Below are 18,163 nucleotides of genomic sequence, written 5' to 3'. Positions count from 1 at the left end.
AATGTCTGTTAAGACATAAAGAACATAACGTTTTTTCCGTTACTAAGCTAGGTCCTCTCCAAAGATTCCATTCCTTGTTGGCCAGCTAAGGATTTTGCCCACGGACAGTATAAAGCGAAAAAGGCTAGGCAATAATTTTGTCAAGGGGCTACATGAGAAATTGGGGCTGTTGTGGAGAACCCAGTTGGCGCGGCCCCCCACAACAGTACTAATTCCCATGGACCCAGCTTCTCGACTAACGTTTACATACAGCTAGTTATTACAGTTTAATGCTAAGTAGTGCTAAATAGCCTAACTTCCATTTTAAATCCAGCTAGTTACGTTAGCATAAAGGAGTGGGAAACCAACAAAGACTGTTGTAGAGTAGCATTTTGCTACATGCTACATTAAATAAAAATAATAACACTTGTCTTAAGCGCCTTGACACAACTGCTGTTATGTTTTGGCCCTATATAAATAAAATAGAATTGAATTGATCTTCGTCATGCTTTATGGCGGCTTGTCGGTGGTGTGAAGGTACACTCATTGGCTAACAAGGTGTCAATCACAACAGTTAGATCTATCCTGAAATTGTCATGCACCAGCGCATGATGTCACAGTATCTTTTATGCATAAATCCAGTTGAGACTGGCCAAGAGGGGTTCTTGTATGATTGAATGATGGTCTCACCCATAGACTAAGCTTAACAGCAAACTGTTTAACTTAAATTTTAACCATAAATATATTTCTTAAAACATTTAGAGTTAAGTGTTTCTATAGTTTTTCTGTTTTTCTTGAATGCCTAATGGTCTTAAAACTAACTTCATGCACAGAAAAGTTGTTTTAAATCCTTATAGGTGATGGGATTTTTTTGTTGTTGTTGTTGTTGTTGTATTTTAGAGTAAATGTTGCGGTGTTGTATTTTAATTGCAGGGGTAACTGTTTGGGAGCTGATGACATTTGGCTCTAAGCCCTACGACACGATTCCAGCAAGAGATATCCCAGAGGTTTTAGAGGGGGGCGAGCGGCTTCCCCAACCCCTTATCTGCACCATTGATGTCTACATGATCATGGTCAAATGTCAGTACCTCTCACTGCAGCAGAGATTTTCACATTTTGTCTATGTTGTGATGTTGTCAAGATTTAAGCATTTCATGTATTTCCTGGTTAATACAAAAACTGCAAATGAATCTGACTTTTATACATGTTGTAGTTTATTTCCCCGTCTGTCAAAGGATTTAATGTTCTTGAAGTGTTGAGTTAACCATTGTTTGGTTGGCAGGTTGGATGATTGATCCTGAGAGCAGGCCGAGATTCAAAGGCCTGGTCAATGATTTTAGTGCCATGGCTAGAGATCCACCTCGCTATGTAGTTATTCAGGTATGTAAATGTGTGACTCATGCTGTTAGTGTTTTACTGTGTGTGTGAGTGTGAGAGAGACTGATAGTTATTGTGTTCATACTATAAAATTATTTATCAAAAATTGCTACTTTTTTGATGTTGTTACCTTTCAAAAAGTGAAACTTTTAATGCTATCCAGATTAATAAAGACGTACATTCTTAGAGTGTCCGGTTTTTTTGTTTTGTTTGTTTTTTAATCCATGTTGTTCTTTCATTGTCTTTCAGAATGATGAAGAGATGAGCAAGTGCAGCCCAGTGGACAGCGAGTTTTACAGGATGCTTCTGAGGGAAGATGAAAATATTGGGGAAATGATGGATCCTGAGGAGTACCTGGTGCCAAATATAAGGAAAGGGGACGAGCCCCAGGCCAATGGGCTATCCAGACACCAGTCATACAGGGTCAGAATTTACCTGTTATGTGATGGCAGTTGTACGTGTTGGCCCTTTGCGTGAATACCTTCAAGCATATGTTAGTTTTACTTGATAGAGCCTCTTCCACTTAAATTTCCATATTTCTATTAAATCTCAACTTTCACCAGCGCTATATCTTGTTGCAGTAAATTTTTTGCATGTCAGACTGAGAAAACAATCCGCGTTGATGACTTTTTCGGCTTTCTTGCAACACTCCATCTGCAGTGTGTCAGTCGCAGACTTTCGAGTTAATCGAGTTAATAAATATCTGAAATTGACTGGATTATGTGTTCTGCAGCAAAGTGTACCGCAGGTTCCAAATTAATGTAGTGAATAACTTTAAGGGTAGGTGTCCTATATTCATGCAGCATTGTGGCTGGTTCTCTGTTGCTTGTAACATTATACAAAGACGCCTTTTATAGCGACGGTTTCTAGCTATTAAAATTAGAAACTGTAACTCGCCTCTGTCAGTAATCGTGGGATCAAGCGGCTGATGCAAAGTCGAAATATTTCTAGGATTGCTTTTTTGTGAGTCTCCTGTAAAAGCTCTCTTTATCTGATTGATTTCTGTTTTATTTCGTTAGTGGTAGTTTTCACTTTAAAACAGCATTTGGTTTTTGACTTAAAAATGGACATGCGCTACCACTGGCTTTCTTAACTGGGGAAAGATACATTATTATCCCCACTGGGGATAAAAATAATTTAGCAGAGGCAGGGACACGCAGACCAGAGGGTTGGGAAATCCCCACCCCCAGATCAGATCAGTCTAAGATAATTTTCCTAATTTAATCTGGAGTGACAGATGAGAAGCTGAGTTTTTAAGAGAATGTCCATCATTCAGCATGTGTGAAATAAGAATTGAGAGTCCTGCTTTAATGTCTGTGTGTTTGAAAGAACTCATGAATTATCTGTTTAATAAATGTTTAAACAGATATGAACATATATTTGAGGATTTATATATATTATATGAGCAACAGGTACATGATACTGTGTGAGAGTGCGACTCTTTCTGTTAACATGCTGTCATGTCGTACATTCCCAATATCTTAAAAGGTGGTTTTCTTTTCTTTCCAGCAGAGCAGAGATCATAGCTTAGATATGGACCCTTCCAACACTGCTGGGCCTCGGAACCTTCACTCCTCCCTGACTGGAATCAGCCACACCCAGTACCCAACCTCACCGATGGCAGCAAGCGCCTCTAACAGTGTGTGGCCTCAGTATCCAATGCTGGCTCGCAGCACCTCAGCTGGAGGTCAGTCTGACTCTGTCTTCCTGGATGCACCTACAGACGGCCACTCCTTGGCACCAGCCAGCCCCGGACGCTACAGCAAAGACCCCACCTTCCCCAACGGGAGCAAGGATGACCTAGAAACTGATGGGTGTAATGGTTTTCCCCATCCTTATCTTCACCACTCACTACCCCGGCGGAGTCACGCCATTCAAAATCATCCCCTGCCAGGTGAGTCGGTGGTCTTCTTAAAGAACGAAATATCCGTAACTCCGATTGTGTTCTGACTTTTCTTCTTCTATTCACCTTCTCAGAGTACGTCAACCAGGAAATTCAGGATCTCAGGCCAGGGTTCCCTGAGCGGCCCAGCACACTGCCTCGAAAATCCAGAATAGACCGCCGCCTTCCTAACGGCCTAAGTTCAGGTCACAGTGTGGAAAACCCAGGGTATTTGATCCCAGTGAACTCCACCTCTCCGGCCTTTGACAACCCATACTATCTGGACCTTGGACCCAAAGCGATTCCCGGGGCTGTGGCGGGGGACGGCCCCACAGGACTGGAAAGCAACGGAGGAGTAACCAGACATATGAACGGTTTTGTGACACCGACTGCAGAAAATCCAGAATACTTAGGATTAGCAGACACTTGGAGTGGGCATACTTGAGGACAGGGACAATGAGACTAAAAAGGAGACGCAGACGGAGTCTCACTGAGGGAAATTGGAGAGTGGGAAGATGAACATTTACATAGCAAAAATAAGCGGGATGTGTGTTTCGGAGCTGAGAACGTGCAACTGGAATCTTCTCACTCTGTCTGGAGAAGCAGCGGCATCCGAACTGATCGAGGTTGTCCCTAAATGCCACGTTATTAGTACCCAGTTGTAACACGCATGGACTCAACACAGTGTAGCATTCAAGTGGTGCCTGTGGCACCATTTGTATTCATGTCTTCCTCTAAACAATCTGTGACTGTTAACTGCCAAAAAGAAGTTTTCTCTTCTTCTGTAAATAACACCATAAACAAAAGAGTTCAAGAAGGTTATCATGATTATTTTTTATGATCATCTTCTTTTAAGTTGTTTAATATCCGTAGATTTTCCACTATATGTGAAGCTTTTTTATTTTTGTGCATTTCCTTCAGTTCCCTGTGGATATGCTACTCAGTGCAGCTGAACAGTGAAGAAAGATGTATAACACTTTTGACAAAGTGAGCCATGATGTGCGTTGAAGATGATGCTTAGTATTCTGGTCAGTTTCCCGCAGACCTGACGGGGGTCTCCAGCACTCTCAAAGCCATTTTGTTTTGGACAGAGAAGGCCCTGCAGCCCATCTGGCCTGTAGACGTGCTCCCTGAAAGAAAGGCATCCTGTATGGAGAAGACAGAGGCATTGTGCCGCACTGATGTATGTGGTTGTTGGTGACCGTGGCTGTAGCTACTTTGTGGTACGAGTCATCAGCTATTGAGGTACGAGGAGACATTTTTAAGCTGCAGAAATGTCTAAAAAAATGGGAATAAGTGGTTAACTGTTCAGGGATTTTAGTTTTTCTGAGAAATATGGAGAACTACTGACTTTTAAGTCATAAAAAGAACACACTGTGTACATGTCAGACAACTCTGTGTGCACCCGCCAAGCGCAGTAAGCCTTTAGAGGTTTTAGTGGCTTTTCACTGTGCAAGAAAGCTATCAGTAAATATATCCCACAAGAAGTGAAGAATCTGCATAAGATATAGACATAGCCTATATTTGTGTGTGTGTGTGTACAAGCAATCCACTAGACACTGGAGTGGATTCTGAGGAGGCGTTGCTTTTGAATAATCAATGCATGGCTCAAATTCCACTCACTGAGAACACACTGACATCCCAGTTAATAATAAGCAAGATTTTTTTCTTCATGTTAACTGGTGTTGGGTTGAGGAGGTGGGGGTGGAGTGGGGTGTCAAACTGAGTCAATGGAGTCATTGTCTGACCCTCGGGTCGTCGTCGGAAAGTCATCGCTCTCCGAACTCGCGCACCCAGAGCGGCGATGTTTGAAAAGAAAGGAGTTGTAGTGGTTCACTGAGGCTTGTAATCCTGGAGCGGTCTTGAAACAAGCAGGCCAGGCCTCTCTTTTTTTTTTTTTTTTTTCCTTCTCTGTCTAGCATACTAAACCAAACCGCAGCTTTGCATCCACCTTACAACTACTACTGAGTTTGAGGCTCTTTTCAGATGTATAAATTGTCCACATAATGGCTGGAGCACGACATCAGTGGGACTTTGTGCTGAAATGAGCGCAGCCCCCTCATTCATGTCAGTTTTACTCTGAAAGTCTTTGCAGTTTTGGTTTTTGTCTTTTATTTTGACGTTCTCATACGGGTTGTGAAGAGTTTTGTTCCACAATAAGATCTTTATAAATATTATGCCTGATTTTTAAACTACAGTTTCTTACACACACATAAAAATGTACATACTGGATTTGTTTTAAAACCCTTAGCTATCATATTACACTAACCTGATTTAGAATTACAGTTTTGAGCGAGGTTTTTATTTTATTTTTTGTCATTTATTATAATGTGGATATACAGTGTGGTGTTTTGGAATGAAAACCTTCATAGGTGTCATTGCGGTCATGTGGAAACCTCATATCTCCACTAAAAGAGCTGATTAAGGTTTATTAGGATCATTGATCCTGTTGTATTTTTGTAAACTTGATGTAAACATTGATGTATACATTTGTATACAGTTCAGATTTTTAAGGAGGGCTGGAGTCTACCCCAGCTGCTGTGGAGATTGTAACCTGTGGCGACCTGTCCAGGGTGTACTCCGCTACGACAGTCAGGATAGGCTGCAGGCCCCACCACAAGCAGAATTCCATAACCAGAAGAAAATTTATGGACTTTCTGGAAGATTTGGAAAGAATTTGTGTTTATTTTAGATATTAAAACAAAAAATCCTGTAAAAACAGGAGAATATGTTTTTGTTTGTTTGTTTTTTACCAAGCCGTAATCATGTGATAGCACCGCTCACAGATGTTCCTTCCTTGTTTATGAATGTATTATTTATCTGGTTGCCGTTAAACCACAACGATGGCAATCATAAATAATGAACTGTATCTGGATGACTCGTGCAGCCTAAACCCGACTGCAGAATCTCTTGGATGGCGAGGTGAATGTCGAAAGTCGTGCCTCAAAGCTTTTAGTCATAGTTCCTTTTCTGATTGGAAAAAGCTAAACGTATAGCACCAAATGGCAACAGCAGTTGCCTCAAAGTGCAGCTTTGGTAAAGACTCGACAACAATACAGAGAAAACCTTGAAAATCAGACAAACCCCTATGAGCAAGTATTTGGCGACAGTGGGGAGGAAAAACTCCCCTTTAACAGGAAGAAAAGGCACAAAAGAAAATTTGGGCCTCTGCCTGTTTTTATAGTCGTGTTAGGCATCAACTTAAAGCCTGTTGATAAGTATCCAGTGCAGCTGACGCAAGAACCTGCATGTTTCATTGACAGGTTAACCAGAAAGGAAGGAACAGCTAACTAACCAGAGTGTGCTGAAGGTTCTGTAAAGTTAAATATCTGTATCAATATATACATTTGGAGAGAAATATATCTTTTGTACTTTGCATTTAAGCAGATTGATCTTTCTGTTGGTCAGTAAATCAGTGGTAGCTAATTTGAATACACTAATGCTCTGCTGTGGGCAGGGAGCAGAGCAAAGTTATTTCAAGAAGAAATGGTCATTTTTATATGGAAATGTTTGCGTAAGTCGAAACAATAAAACATTTTGAGTGAAAAACGAGTCTCCTCTGTATCCAGTTTATTTATGGAAACGATAATGAACTGTACAATCTGAACCGACAACTATAACTACTAACTATAACATTATGTATTATACATTATATATAACATTAATCCTTCTGTTGAAACATTGAATGCATTACATTTATCTAATGATCAGCTCTAGAAATACTGAATGTTATTCACACAAGCTGTTCCTGCCACCTGGTGGTGGGGAGTGGAGCTGCTTTTGAGACCCACGGGGACAGGGTTTAATTTGGACAAATCAGAGCATTAAAAAACTGAATAGTAATGTAAATGTGAGCTGTCTAAAGCAAAAGTGGCATACTGTACCTGAGGTCTGCATTTTGGACTTTTACTGCTGAGCTTACGGCCAAAACTAAAACACGATGGTAAGGTAAGATGTTTATGCATGAGATATAGTGCAGTTACTTATGAGCTGATGACCATCACCTGGCAAAATGCAAAAACATTTATATTAAATGTTTCTTTAGTGACTTTCCTTTTTCCTGGCTATGTTGAGGAAATGGAAGCATTTTGTTCACACTTTATGGCATGATTTTGCCTTCAGGAAACTTTGCATATGTTGTGGCAAAGAAAAAACAAGGCTGTTACACACTGAAGTCTACCCTGACTGTCTGGTTTATACATATGTAATTCTTCCATTTTTATTTGATTTATTTAAAAGTTTCTTGATACCAACTTTTCCTAGATTCTTAGAGCAATCTGGGAAATTGGTGGAAGCTCATTTGGCACACTGATGATACTGACTGTAAGCTAGTTTTTGGTTTTGGTGCACCACAGTGTGCTAAATCAGTCTGTAGGATATGTTTGTAGAACATTTTTTATTTATGTAATTTTTTTTTTTTTTTTTTTTTTTTTTTTAATTTAATGAAACAAGACATGTCACTGGGGTAGATAAGGGTTTGACCTTTGACCTGGAGATGGATCGATTCTTTGTTGGAACTGAAGCTTATAGCCCTCTTATCCTTGCTGCACCACGGGGAACTATCATCCATCAGATGTTATCGGTGGTATGTCAGAAGGTACCTCCCTGCTCTTTTCTTTTGTGAAAAGGCAAACCCGAGTGGGCACTGTAGCTGGAGATTCTTGCCTTCTCCTTCCTCTTGCATTAGGTTCTCAGGGTTCCCTAGTAGCAATTCCTCTGACTTGCTACTAGGGAACCCTTAAGATCTGCATAGAGGAGGACAATGGCTTCTCTCTTCTCCACTTAAGATTTCTTCCATTGTTTTCTCAGCTACCATCTTTTCTTCATAATATGTTCAATTTCTTGTGTCTTCTGGACTCGAGTAGCATCAGTGTTTCCTAACCCTAACCCTAACCCTAACCTTCTTTCTCAGCTGTTTTGTTCCAAATCTTTCTGCTCCATAGTAATAGATCGGCTCACCCATTTTCTCTATTATTCTCCAGCTCCCATTTTGGATTCAGGAGACAGACACCTTCTCTACTTTTAAGATTAGGCTTAAAATTTTCTTTTTCATACACCTATAGTTAGGTCTGGATCAGGCGTGTCCTAATCCCAGATCTTACTATATTTTTTTGGACGTGACATTCATAGTTTTGTTTGTTGATCTTCAAATTTCTTGAGCAGTCTTTAGTTGTTGTTATAATTCAGTCTATAATTTACCCTCTTGTAACTTTGCTCCTACTCTGTAGTGTTATATTAATACAGTAATATATTACCTGTGAACATAATCCAAGCAGTTAATCATTTCTCAGCACAAAGTAACTGGGAAGATGGTCAAGTAATATATAAACCCTTAAGAGAAAACATGCTAGAAGCATTGTTTTGGCTTTAATAGCAGTAGTTTTATTCTCATTGTTAATTTAACCTTATAAGTATAATCAGGAAACTCTACCTAAAATGTACCATTGAGGTAGAAAGTTAAATGGCTTCATGTTGCAACCACTTTCTGCAGGTCTTCTACCAACAGGAATCATTAAACATGGACAAAGTATAGTCTCTTAAAGAGATGTAAACATATAAAAACCTCACTGTAGCTTCAGGAACGCCCGCTTTACTGCTTTTTAAAAATAATATATTATTTCTTGTTATATTACATTTGTTCTTTGTGAAAATGCTTTTATTGTGCATCAGCTTTGACTCGTTCACAAAATGATTTTTTAACCTGCTACATCTTATCCAACTTTGATCTCTCGAGAAAAGTTGATTAAGTTTGACCGACATGAGCTGTGTCACTGGCACAAAAGCCACTGTATCCATGGACGAATAATGAAGAATAGTTATTTAAAGTAGTCTCCTAGGTAGGTCACACCCCCTGACTTCTGACCTTTAACTATACCATGTGAAAGAAAGCTTCTTTTTTTTTTAAAGGTAGCCAGAGCATTTACTCTTGTTGCTGGTTAATAAATAATAAATAGAAAACTATTTATTAATAAATAGAAAACTAGAAAACTAGTTCCTCTAATAACTGCAGGACCTAAGATCAGCTGATTAGTCACTTAAAAAAATAATAAATCAGTCCATGCCAAGTTTGAAAAATGATCCTCGCTGTCACTTGCATATTCAAATAAGCAGTTTCATAGGAGAAACAAATTGTGTGCATCAACACAAAATCCTACCCAAAAATAAGAACGCATCGTGAAGGTAAGATGACTTTGAAACTGGAAAAGCAAGCCTCTTCAAATTTTTGTTTCCTCGGGAGAATCTCATTCATTTCTGTTTCATTTCAGGCGCAGACGATCAGTGAGCCCTCTTACTGCTTCAAAATGCTCTCTCAGAATCTAACCTTCAACTCCAGCGAGCCTTTGGAGAACAAGTGGGGACACTGCGGACACGTAACACCAGGTATTATAGTCTGGGCGTTTTTCAGCGCTCTCTTCTCTCTGGTTGGATTTCCTGCATGTGCTGCTGTTCTCTGGGAGCTGTTTCAGAGACACAGAGCTGGAACCTCGATCACCCCCAACGATGTTTTCATGATCAACCTCACCGTCATGGACCTGGTCTTCCTATTTTTTGTCCCACTTGGCCTGACTAACTTCCTCCTCTGGCGCATCATGTCTTTCCAGAGCTTCATCAGTTTTCTCTATGCTCTAAACCTGGCTGGACGACCTCTTCTAACAGCATGCATCTGTCTGGACTGCTACATGGCTGTGTTCCATCCCATCGCCTACAGCACAAAGAAGAGTCTGACTCCCCGGGTCCTTATGGCTGCTGCTGTGTGGACTGCTACCATGGTTCAAGGGTCCATGTCCATAGTTGATAAAGATCTAAATCACAGTGCATGGGCCACGTTTGTGTACATCATTGCGCTCCCCATAATTGTAATCTGTGATGCTTCCATCCTCTGGACCCTGAAGAAGTCCTACCGCAGAGGGGGAGACCTCCATCCCAGGAAGAAGAAGGCTCTCCAGATCATCACCAACAGCATGGTCATGACCATCACCTCATATTTCCCCCCAGTGCTGCTGTACGTCTTTGGGCATTTCATTGTCACAGATGACAACGAATACGAGTGCGTCTTAGCAATGCCCATCTTGATCATCCCGACTGCAGGGAGTGCAGTCATGCCTTTGCTGTATTTGGGCAATCTGGGGAGGTTGAATAATCTTTGCTGTTAGGAAGGATTTGCATATATAAAGGTGTAGTACAGGTCTGGTGCGATAAAAGCAGAACAGATTTATTTTATATTTAATCATTTTAAAATTATTAAAGCAGAAAATAAAGGATTAAAAATAGAAGTTGCTTGAAAAATGGCAGAAGAATGAAGCAGAATAGTAATTCAGCAGATAATATATAATATAAAATATCATTTTATGCATTTGTAGTTGATTGCACAGACAGAAAAAATAACTGGAGTTGTTCCATCTTAGTGCACTCAATGCATGTATCATCCAGACTGTTTGAAAGAACGAGAAAAGTTATTTCTCTCCACTGCTCACAGACATAAAACACATATATCACATATAGCTTTTGATGCCTCTTGTTAATTTTACATTATTACTTTTCACATTGTTACAACTATATTCCATTTTTTAAATATATATCTATATATAAATATATATAAACATATGGATGTACTTTGTTGTAAACTGGAGAAATGCACCTTTGGTTTCGCTCGTATATTTGAATAATGCAAATACATACAATTTTCCCCACAATTTTCACATTACTTAACATGTTATTGTTTCCTACGACTTCTGCACTGAGTTATGAAAACGATGTTTGCTTATACCTGCACACCTGTGTGAAGATGAGTGTCATGAAAGATGACCTGCCTGCCTTCAACATTTACATTTGTAACGTGATCATTCACCCGATGAAGCTCATGTAAATCGATCATGGAAAATAAGTTCTTGATTTCCCAAAGTTTTCCAGTCTATAGGCTTGTAAATGGCAGCAGGACCTTTTTTCTTACCTCTTTATTGGACTTTTTCATTCAGTTTATCAGATTAAAATCTCAGTCTGAGATTCTAGAGTTTGTTTTTCTCTGATAGTATCTGCATCTAAAAGCTAATAAAGGTTTTATGTCACCAAAGACTGCAGAGACTACAGACAGTTTTTACCTAGATTCGCTGCCGTTTTACCATCTACAACTTTGTTCTAAAGTCTTGGGTTATTATCATTATTATTATTATTATTATAATTAATAATAAAGTATATGTGCAGTGTATTAATGAAAACGACATTCAATTAAAAGTTCAGGTTCCCAAAATGTCACTATGTAAAGTGTTGTTTAAGATCAGAATGCAATCATTTGCAAATCTCATAAAACTCAATTGTATCCACAATGGAACATATGGAACATTTCAAATGTTTAACTGAGAAAATACATTGTTAAAATATCTTTTAAAAAAAGCTGGAGAAACATTTTTGAAATTATTCGGTAACAGGTTGGTAACAGCATCTTAGCTAGGCAGAGCTTCTTAAAGCAAAGATGAGTAGTGGTTTGCTAGTCTACTTAAAACTATCTCTACACATTGTGGAACAAATTTGGAATAATGTTACTGAATGTAAAATTATGAAACCTTAATGTCTTATTAGTGACATTAGGTAATATCATCAAAAGAATCTGAGAATCTGGAGAAATCCCTGTGTGCAAAGGACAAAGCCAAAATTCTATATTACATATTTGACCGCTGCAGCTGCATTAAAAACAGGCTTGATTCTGTCATTGAAATCACAGCATGGGCTCAGCAACACTTCCAGAAATCATTGGCTGTGAATACAGTTCACTGTGTTATCAGCAAATGGAAGTTGAAGCTCTGTCATGCAAAGCAGAAGCCACATGTGAACTCGATCCAGAAACCCAGCTGTCTTCTCTGAGACAAAGCTCGTTTAAAATGGATTGAACTCTTCTGTGCTCACACGAAGAGTGTCTGTCTTGCTTTTAGTGCTTTCAATGAAACAAAAGGTTTAAAAGCAAACCTTTCATTTTTACATGACAGGGCCATGTGTTACATGAATTGATGCTAAAAATGATGCCTCCTGTCCTACAAATACTTAATTTTCTCAGTTTAAACATTTGATATGGTTTCTGTGTTCTACTGTGAATTAAGTGTGGGTTTGTAAGATTTGCAAATCGTTCTTATTTACATTTTACACAGTGTACCAACTTTTCCAAAAATGGGTTGTATAAGAAAATGAAAGCTTTCTTCATTTGGTTTCTATTGTTGTTTTATTTCATTTTTTTCCACATAGAAGAGAAAAAAAGTACATATAGCCTTACAGAATCACAGAAACCCACCGAATAGAGGTGGCTTGGACACTTTCAGTAATCTAAATGTGCACATGACAAAAAAACAAAACAAAAAAAACCCCAGTCTAAAATAGGGCTTATCGGTAAACTGAGCTGTTTTGACTGTTTGAAAACGTTTTCTTCTACAGGACTGATTTGACAAGTGATAGGTGCAGAAATGATTAAAAGTGGCTTCAATTAGAACTTCCACCATCCAAGCCTTAAAAAATCAAATTTCCCAATATTATACAGGTAAAGCAGAGGCATGACAGCAGATCCCCAAGAGGATGAAAGGGTAACTAGATAGTCTAAGATACATTGACGAATCGACAATTTGTTGATCAGGTACCCCTCAACTGAGATAAGAACTACTGGAGGGAGGTAAGAGATGATGACCATGGTCAGGCTGAAGATGACAGTCTGAATGGCCCTTTTTTTCTGGGGATTGATGCTGTTTCTGCCTAAGTCAGACTTTATTAATGTATAGAAAATAAAACCATCACAGATAACAATTATGATAACAGCAATTAGATACGTCACAACAGGAAGCATGCTGTTATATAAATCTGAAAAAAGCGAGTATGCAATCCCAGAGGCGACTGTGAGAGTCCAAACAATGCCAGCCATCACAACCCTGGGAGCCAGACCTTTCCTCTTATGGTAAGCAACTGGATGAACCACAGCCAGGTAACAGTCGAGACAGGTACAAGCCATCAGGAGCGGTCTCCCACACATATTTAAGGCATAAACACAGAGCCAAACTGACATGAAGTCCCGCCCCAGCCAAATGAAGTTATTTAGTATTCCAGGTGGAAGGAAGACAAAGAAGATAACATCCATGATCGAGAGGTTGAGTATGAACAACTCATTTGGTGAGAATGGATTTTTTCTCCTGTGTATTTTAAACATCTCCCAGAGGATGGCAACAGTGGAAGGAAAACCAAAAACAAAGCACAGTGCTGAGACAACATCCCAAGCATAAAAGGCCGGTTCAGTGCCATCACAGGATAAGTTAGACGTTTCAACTCCAGCCAGGGCAGAGCTGTTGGTGGGAGGCTTGTATCGAAGATGAAGTCCAAGCAGCATTACTGAACAGTGGCTAAAAGACCTGAAATATACAGTACAGCAATTATTTCCTATATAGACACAGTTCAAATAAATAAATAAAATAAAGGAACACTTTTTAATCAGAGTATGGCTTAAAGTTAAACCTCTTGTTTATTGACCTCAGATAAGTAGCAGCGTGTTAGTGTCGGTGTCACTACTAGTAGTGTGAGGAGATACATGGACCTGCAGAGGTTGCTCAGGTAGTCCAACCCCTCCCTGCAGAAGGTTTGCTGTGTCTCCCAGCATAGTCTCAAGAGCATGGAGGAGATTCCAGGAGACAGACAGTTACCCTAGGAAAGCTGAACAGGGATGTAGACGGTCCTTAACCCATCAGCAAGACTGGGTACAGAGCTGCTTTGTACAGAGCACTGCCAGAGCCCCACAAAATAACCTCCAGCAGGCCACTGGTGTGAATGTCTCTGACCAAATAATCAGAAACAGATTTCATGAGGTTGGTCTGAGGGCCCAACATCCTCTTGTGTATCCTATTCTCACTGCCCAGCACTGTGGAGCCCAATTGCCATTTGCCCAAGAATACCAGAATTGGTTGGTCCACCACTGGTTCCCTGTGCTTTTCACAGATGAGAGGAGGATCTCCCTGAGCACATGTGACAACATTATACTTGCCTGTAACATCATTCAGCATGACCGGTTTACTGGTGGGTCAGTGACAGTCTGGGAAGGCATACTCATGGAGGGACACATAGACCCTGATAGCCACTGGGTATTGATGGATGAAATCCTTGGACCTACTGTCAGATCCTATACTGGTGCAGTGGCACAACATTGCTTGGCCTCATGGTGTGAGAGTATGCATGCAGTTCCTAAAGGATAAAGGAACTGATACCATTGACTGCCCCACACCTGATCTAAATCCAACACAACACTTCTGGGACATGTTTCGGGTCGTCCGATATTGCAGGTTTTTCCAGGAGGAGATCCCCCAGAGTACCATCTGTTGTTTGATTAGGAGCATGCCCCAAAGTTGTCAGGACCTTCAGTTAATCATTCTACTCTTTGTCCAAGAAATGGTCTCAGGTGGCTGTCATGAAGCCTTTCTTCACGAAGGTAAAGAGGGAGAAAACCCTGAGGTCTGCCAAATTACACAAGAACTGGACTGAAGATCAGTGGCAATAGGTCTAATGACGTGATGAACAAAAATTTGACATTTGTGGTTCAAATCATCATCGGTATGGGATTACGAACACAGAAAAATGCCACCAGACTTAGATCCACTATGCAGTGTCGTCTAGGAATCATATGCTTGGCAGCAGCTTCATTTGTCAGCATAAACAAGGATCCCAAACACACTGCTAATGCAGTAAAAGCATAGCTGGATAGTAGAAGACAGTGCAACACTATCAGTCATGGACTGGCCTCCACAGAGTCCAGAACTCCACATTTTTGAAGCAGTGTGGGATCATCTTGACAGAGAACAGATGTTGCCCTTCTTTGACCAACATCCAAAGAAGAGCTCTGGATGTCCTTCAAGAAGCCTGGAGACCCATTCCTGAAGACTACTTCAAGAAATGACAAGAAAGTTTGCCTAAGAGAGTACATGCTGTGTTGAAGGTAATGCTGGTGATACCAAATATGGACTTTCAAGCTTGTTTCAAATGTAGAAATTCTGTTTATGCGTTATCTACTGTATTTCCATTTATGTCTGCGCATTTCAATAAACCACTGCATCTCTTTTCAAGTTTATATGTAGATAATCTCAAAAACACATAAAAATGCTGTAAGCAAGCAACTTGGATTCTAAAAAACTAAAATGTGATGTGAAGTCTTTGTATAATCAAACAAATGTGCAAAAGGTATTGAGACTCAGCATCTTTGGTTACGCTTTGGTTGGCAAACAATGGAAAATATACATAAAAATATTCATTATTAAACAAAAACGCAAACAAATGAGTACTGTACCTTGTTTTGAGGTTTTATGAAGGTATTTGTGCTGAGGTCTTACTGTAATGGGCTGCCTGGACGTGTCAAATGCATCTTTAAACTGCTGTCTAAACATGGGTCATGATTTCCTGACAGTGGAAATTTTGCAAATCATATTTAAAAAAAATCATGACGACAGAGGTCATGAGCTTTAAAGACCACAGAGAGAGACAAGATGTGCCCAGCGGATCAGTGCTGGAGCAAGAGCTGAGATATTTTTCCTGTAGGTAATATATTAAAAAGTGAGCCGAAGTTCACACTTCATATGTGGATAGATTATAATGATAATAATAATAATAATAATAACAACAATTATTATTCTTATTCATATTCTTCTTATTATTATTATTACATTAGCATGCCAATATTTGTCAGTTAAAGAATTATATTCTCTGTGGCTGAGCAAGATATTAAAACACACAGCAGCATAGACAGACACACTTGATTTAAAAACTGCTGTTTGCAAAGAAATAATAACCAAAATTAAATTTCAAAACACCTTCCCTCTGTATAATAACAGAAGAACATGCCTAGTTATTCTATGTAATTGGTCTAACGGGAGAAAAACCTCCTGAATTGCTTAATCAGAGTCATTATTGCCCACCTATTCTCTACTGTGGAGGAACTCAGTTATCAAGAATATATCAGCTCAAAAAAAAGAATATATCAGCTCAAAAAAAAGAATATATCAGCTCACTTCTACAACTTTATTCTAAGTTTAAGTTCATAATACAACCTTTCTCATTTCATTATTAACGTCTGATAAAGCACACAGGTCCCAAACACAGGTCTTAACTGTGCATATGTATAAGTTTGTTTTCGCATGGTTTTGTTATTCCAACTTTTTTTTTCGATAGGCCCAAATCAAATATTAGATCAAACATGTAACACACATAGAGAATTATATAAAAGAGAAGACCTGTAAATATGAAGTTATAGAATCTTATAAACATTCGACAACAGGAGACATATACAGAAATACAGCTAGTAGTTTTGACTGTTTTTTTACTTCTGTCATTTCAAGAGGAACGGGTGGAAATAAATAACCGATGCTTAAATTACAACTTGCAGCATCCAACTTTTAAAAAATCCAATTTTCCAGCATTATAAAGGTAGAGTAGGGGCATGACAACAGATCCCAAAGTGGAGGTAACTGTAATAGGAATACCAATAGTACATATGAACATCTTGTCACTGGGCATCAGAGGTCCCCCGATTAAAAAGAGAAGTATTGGAGGAAGGTAAGAGATGACTACCATGACTAGGCTGAAGATGACAGTTTGAATGGCTCTTTGCTTCTGGGGGTGGATGTTGTTTCTGCCAGGGCCAGACTTTTTCAATGTATGGATGATGAAACCATCACAGACAACAATTATTACAAAGGCAATTAAAAATACCACAACTGGAAACATGCTGTAGTACAACTTGTAGACAAGAAAGTATGCAATCCCAGATGCGATTGTGAGAGTCCAAACAATGCCAGCAATCACAACCCTGGGAGCCAGACCTTTCCTCTTATGGTAAACGACTGGATGAACCACAGCCAGGTAACAGTCAAGACAGGTACAAGCCATCAGGAGCGGTCTTCCAGATGAATTTAAGGCATAAACACTGTTCCAAACTGCTTCAAAGTCCCAATACATCCAAATGAAATGATTCATTATTCCAGGTGGAATGAAAACCAAGAAGACAGCATCCATGGTGGAGAGGTTAAGTATGAAAAAGTCGTTAGGTGATAACGCTGTACTTCTCCTGCATATTTTAAACATCTCGCAGAGGACTGCAACAGTGGCAGGAAAACCAAAAACAAAGCACAGCATTGAACAAACAGCCCAAGCATACACGTTCGATTCAACACCATCACACCGGGAAAAGTCAAACTTTTCCCACACAAATTCAGATGGAGCAGAGCTGTTGGACACACGCTTGTATCGAGGATATATCGCTAGCAACATTGCTGAGCCGAGCAGTGGACAAAAGAGATGAAAGATCAGTGAGATAGAGGTCTGACAAGTATTTGCAGTGAAGTTCTAGTGACATGTGCTGCCTGGACAAATGCATCAAACGTTTTGGAACTGCTGCATGTAAATGTGGCTATGCATCCATCAAATTAATGATGTGGTGTTAGTGGAGGTTTTGCAAATCATCTTGGGAAAAAAGCAAAGCTACATCACCCAGGTGATATAGACAGAAAGACAAAAGACATAGTTGGGCTGGCATAATGATTCAAAAACAATAACAACAATAAAGTGAATAATTGCTTGCGGTTTTGTGAATTTGTTGGCCTCTTTGGCACCAAAGTTCACCATGTTCGTTTAGTACAGCATGCTAACATATTACACCTTCCTGGTAGAAATTCATGATACAGTGATTTATGGTGTTTTTTGTGTATTTTATATATATTCACCATGTTGTTCTTTTTAATTTAAAAGCTGATTTTCAGGATCTTAAAATACATACCAGAACAGCTGAGCAGTGCTGTAATTGGTCATCTTAAAGGATAAGAAGAACACTATACAAGCGTTTTTAACTAGTGAGTACATTTAGACCAGGGGTGGGCAACTCCAGGCCTCAAGGGCCGGTGTCCTAAAGGTTTTAGATATCAC

At 39.5% G+C, this 18,163-nt stretch overlaps 2 protein-coding genes across 3 annotated transcripts in view; one reads left to right on the top strand and one right to left on the bottom strand.

The window, feature by feature from the left end:
- The window catches only part of erbb2 (erb-b2 receptor tyrosine kinase 2), a 30,153-nt gene extending 23,363 nt beyond the window's left edge, over positions 1 to 6,790 (top strand). Inside the window, exons 23-27 of one of the 2 annotated variants that reach the window (XM_005463886.4) lie at positions 913 to 1,059; positions 1,262 to 1,359; positions 1,606 to 1,779; positions 2,866 to 3,250; positions 3,334 to 6,790. In XM_005463886.4, the coding sequence (XP_005463943.1) occupies positions 913 to 1,059; positions 1,262 to 1,359; positions 1,606 to 1,779; positions 2,866 to 3,250; positions 3,334 to 3,683 (1,154 nt within the window). In that variant the 3' untranslated portion in view covers positions 3,684 to 6,790. The remainder of the gene's footprint in view (positions 1 to 912; positions 1,060 to 1,261; positions 1,360 to 1,605; positions 1,780 to 2,865; positions 3,251 to 3,333) is intronic. The other variant, XM_003458756.5, reaches the window with a different exon arrangement.
- Positions 6,791 to 12,440: 5,650 nt separating this feature from the next.
- LOC112847627 (P2Y purinoceptor 1) lies at positions 12,441 to 18,125 on the bottom strand. The gene is made up of 2 exons (XM_025909521.1): positions 18,018 to 18,125; positions 12,441 to 13,617 (listed from the first exon to the last, which is right to left on the bottom strand). Exons 1-2 carry the CDS (start codon positions 18,098 to 18,100, stop codon positions 12,708 to 12,710), a joined length of 993 nt encoding a protein of 330 aa, XP_025765306.1. The 5' UTR covers positions 18,101 to 18,125; the 3' UTR covers positions 12,441 to 12,707.
- Positions 18,126 to 18,163: the final 38 nt, after the last annotated feature.

This window comes from Oreochromis niloticus, linkage group LG8 (assembly GCF_001858045.2).
Source record: "Oreochromis niloticus isolate F11D_XX linkage group LG8, O_niloticus_UMD_NMBU, whole genome shotgun sequence".
Lineage (NCBI taxonomy): Eukaryota > Metazoa > Chordata > Actinopteri > Cichliformes > Cichlidae > Oreochromis > Oreochromis niloticus.
The sequence above is the reverse complement of the archived record's forward strand: the minus strand, read 5'-3'. Positions and strand labels throughout refer to the sequence as shown.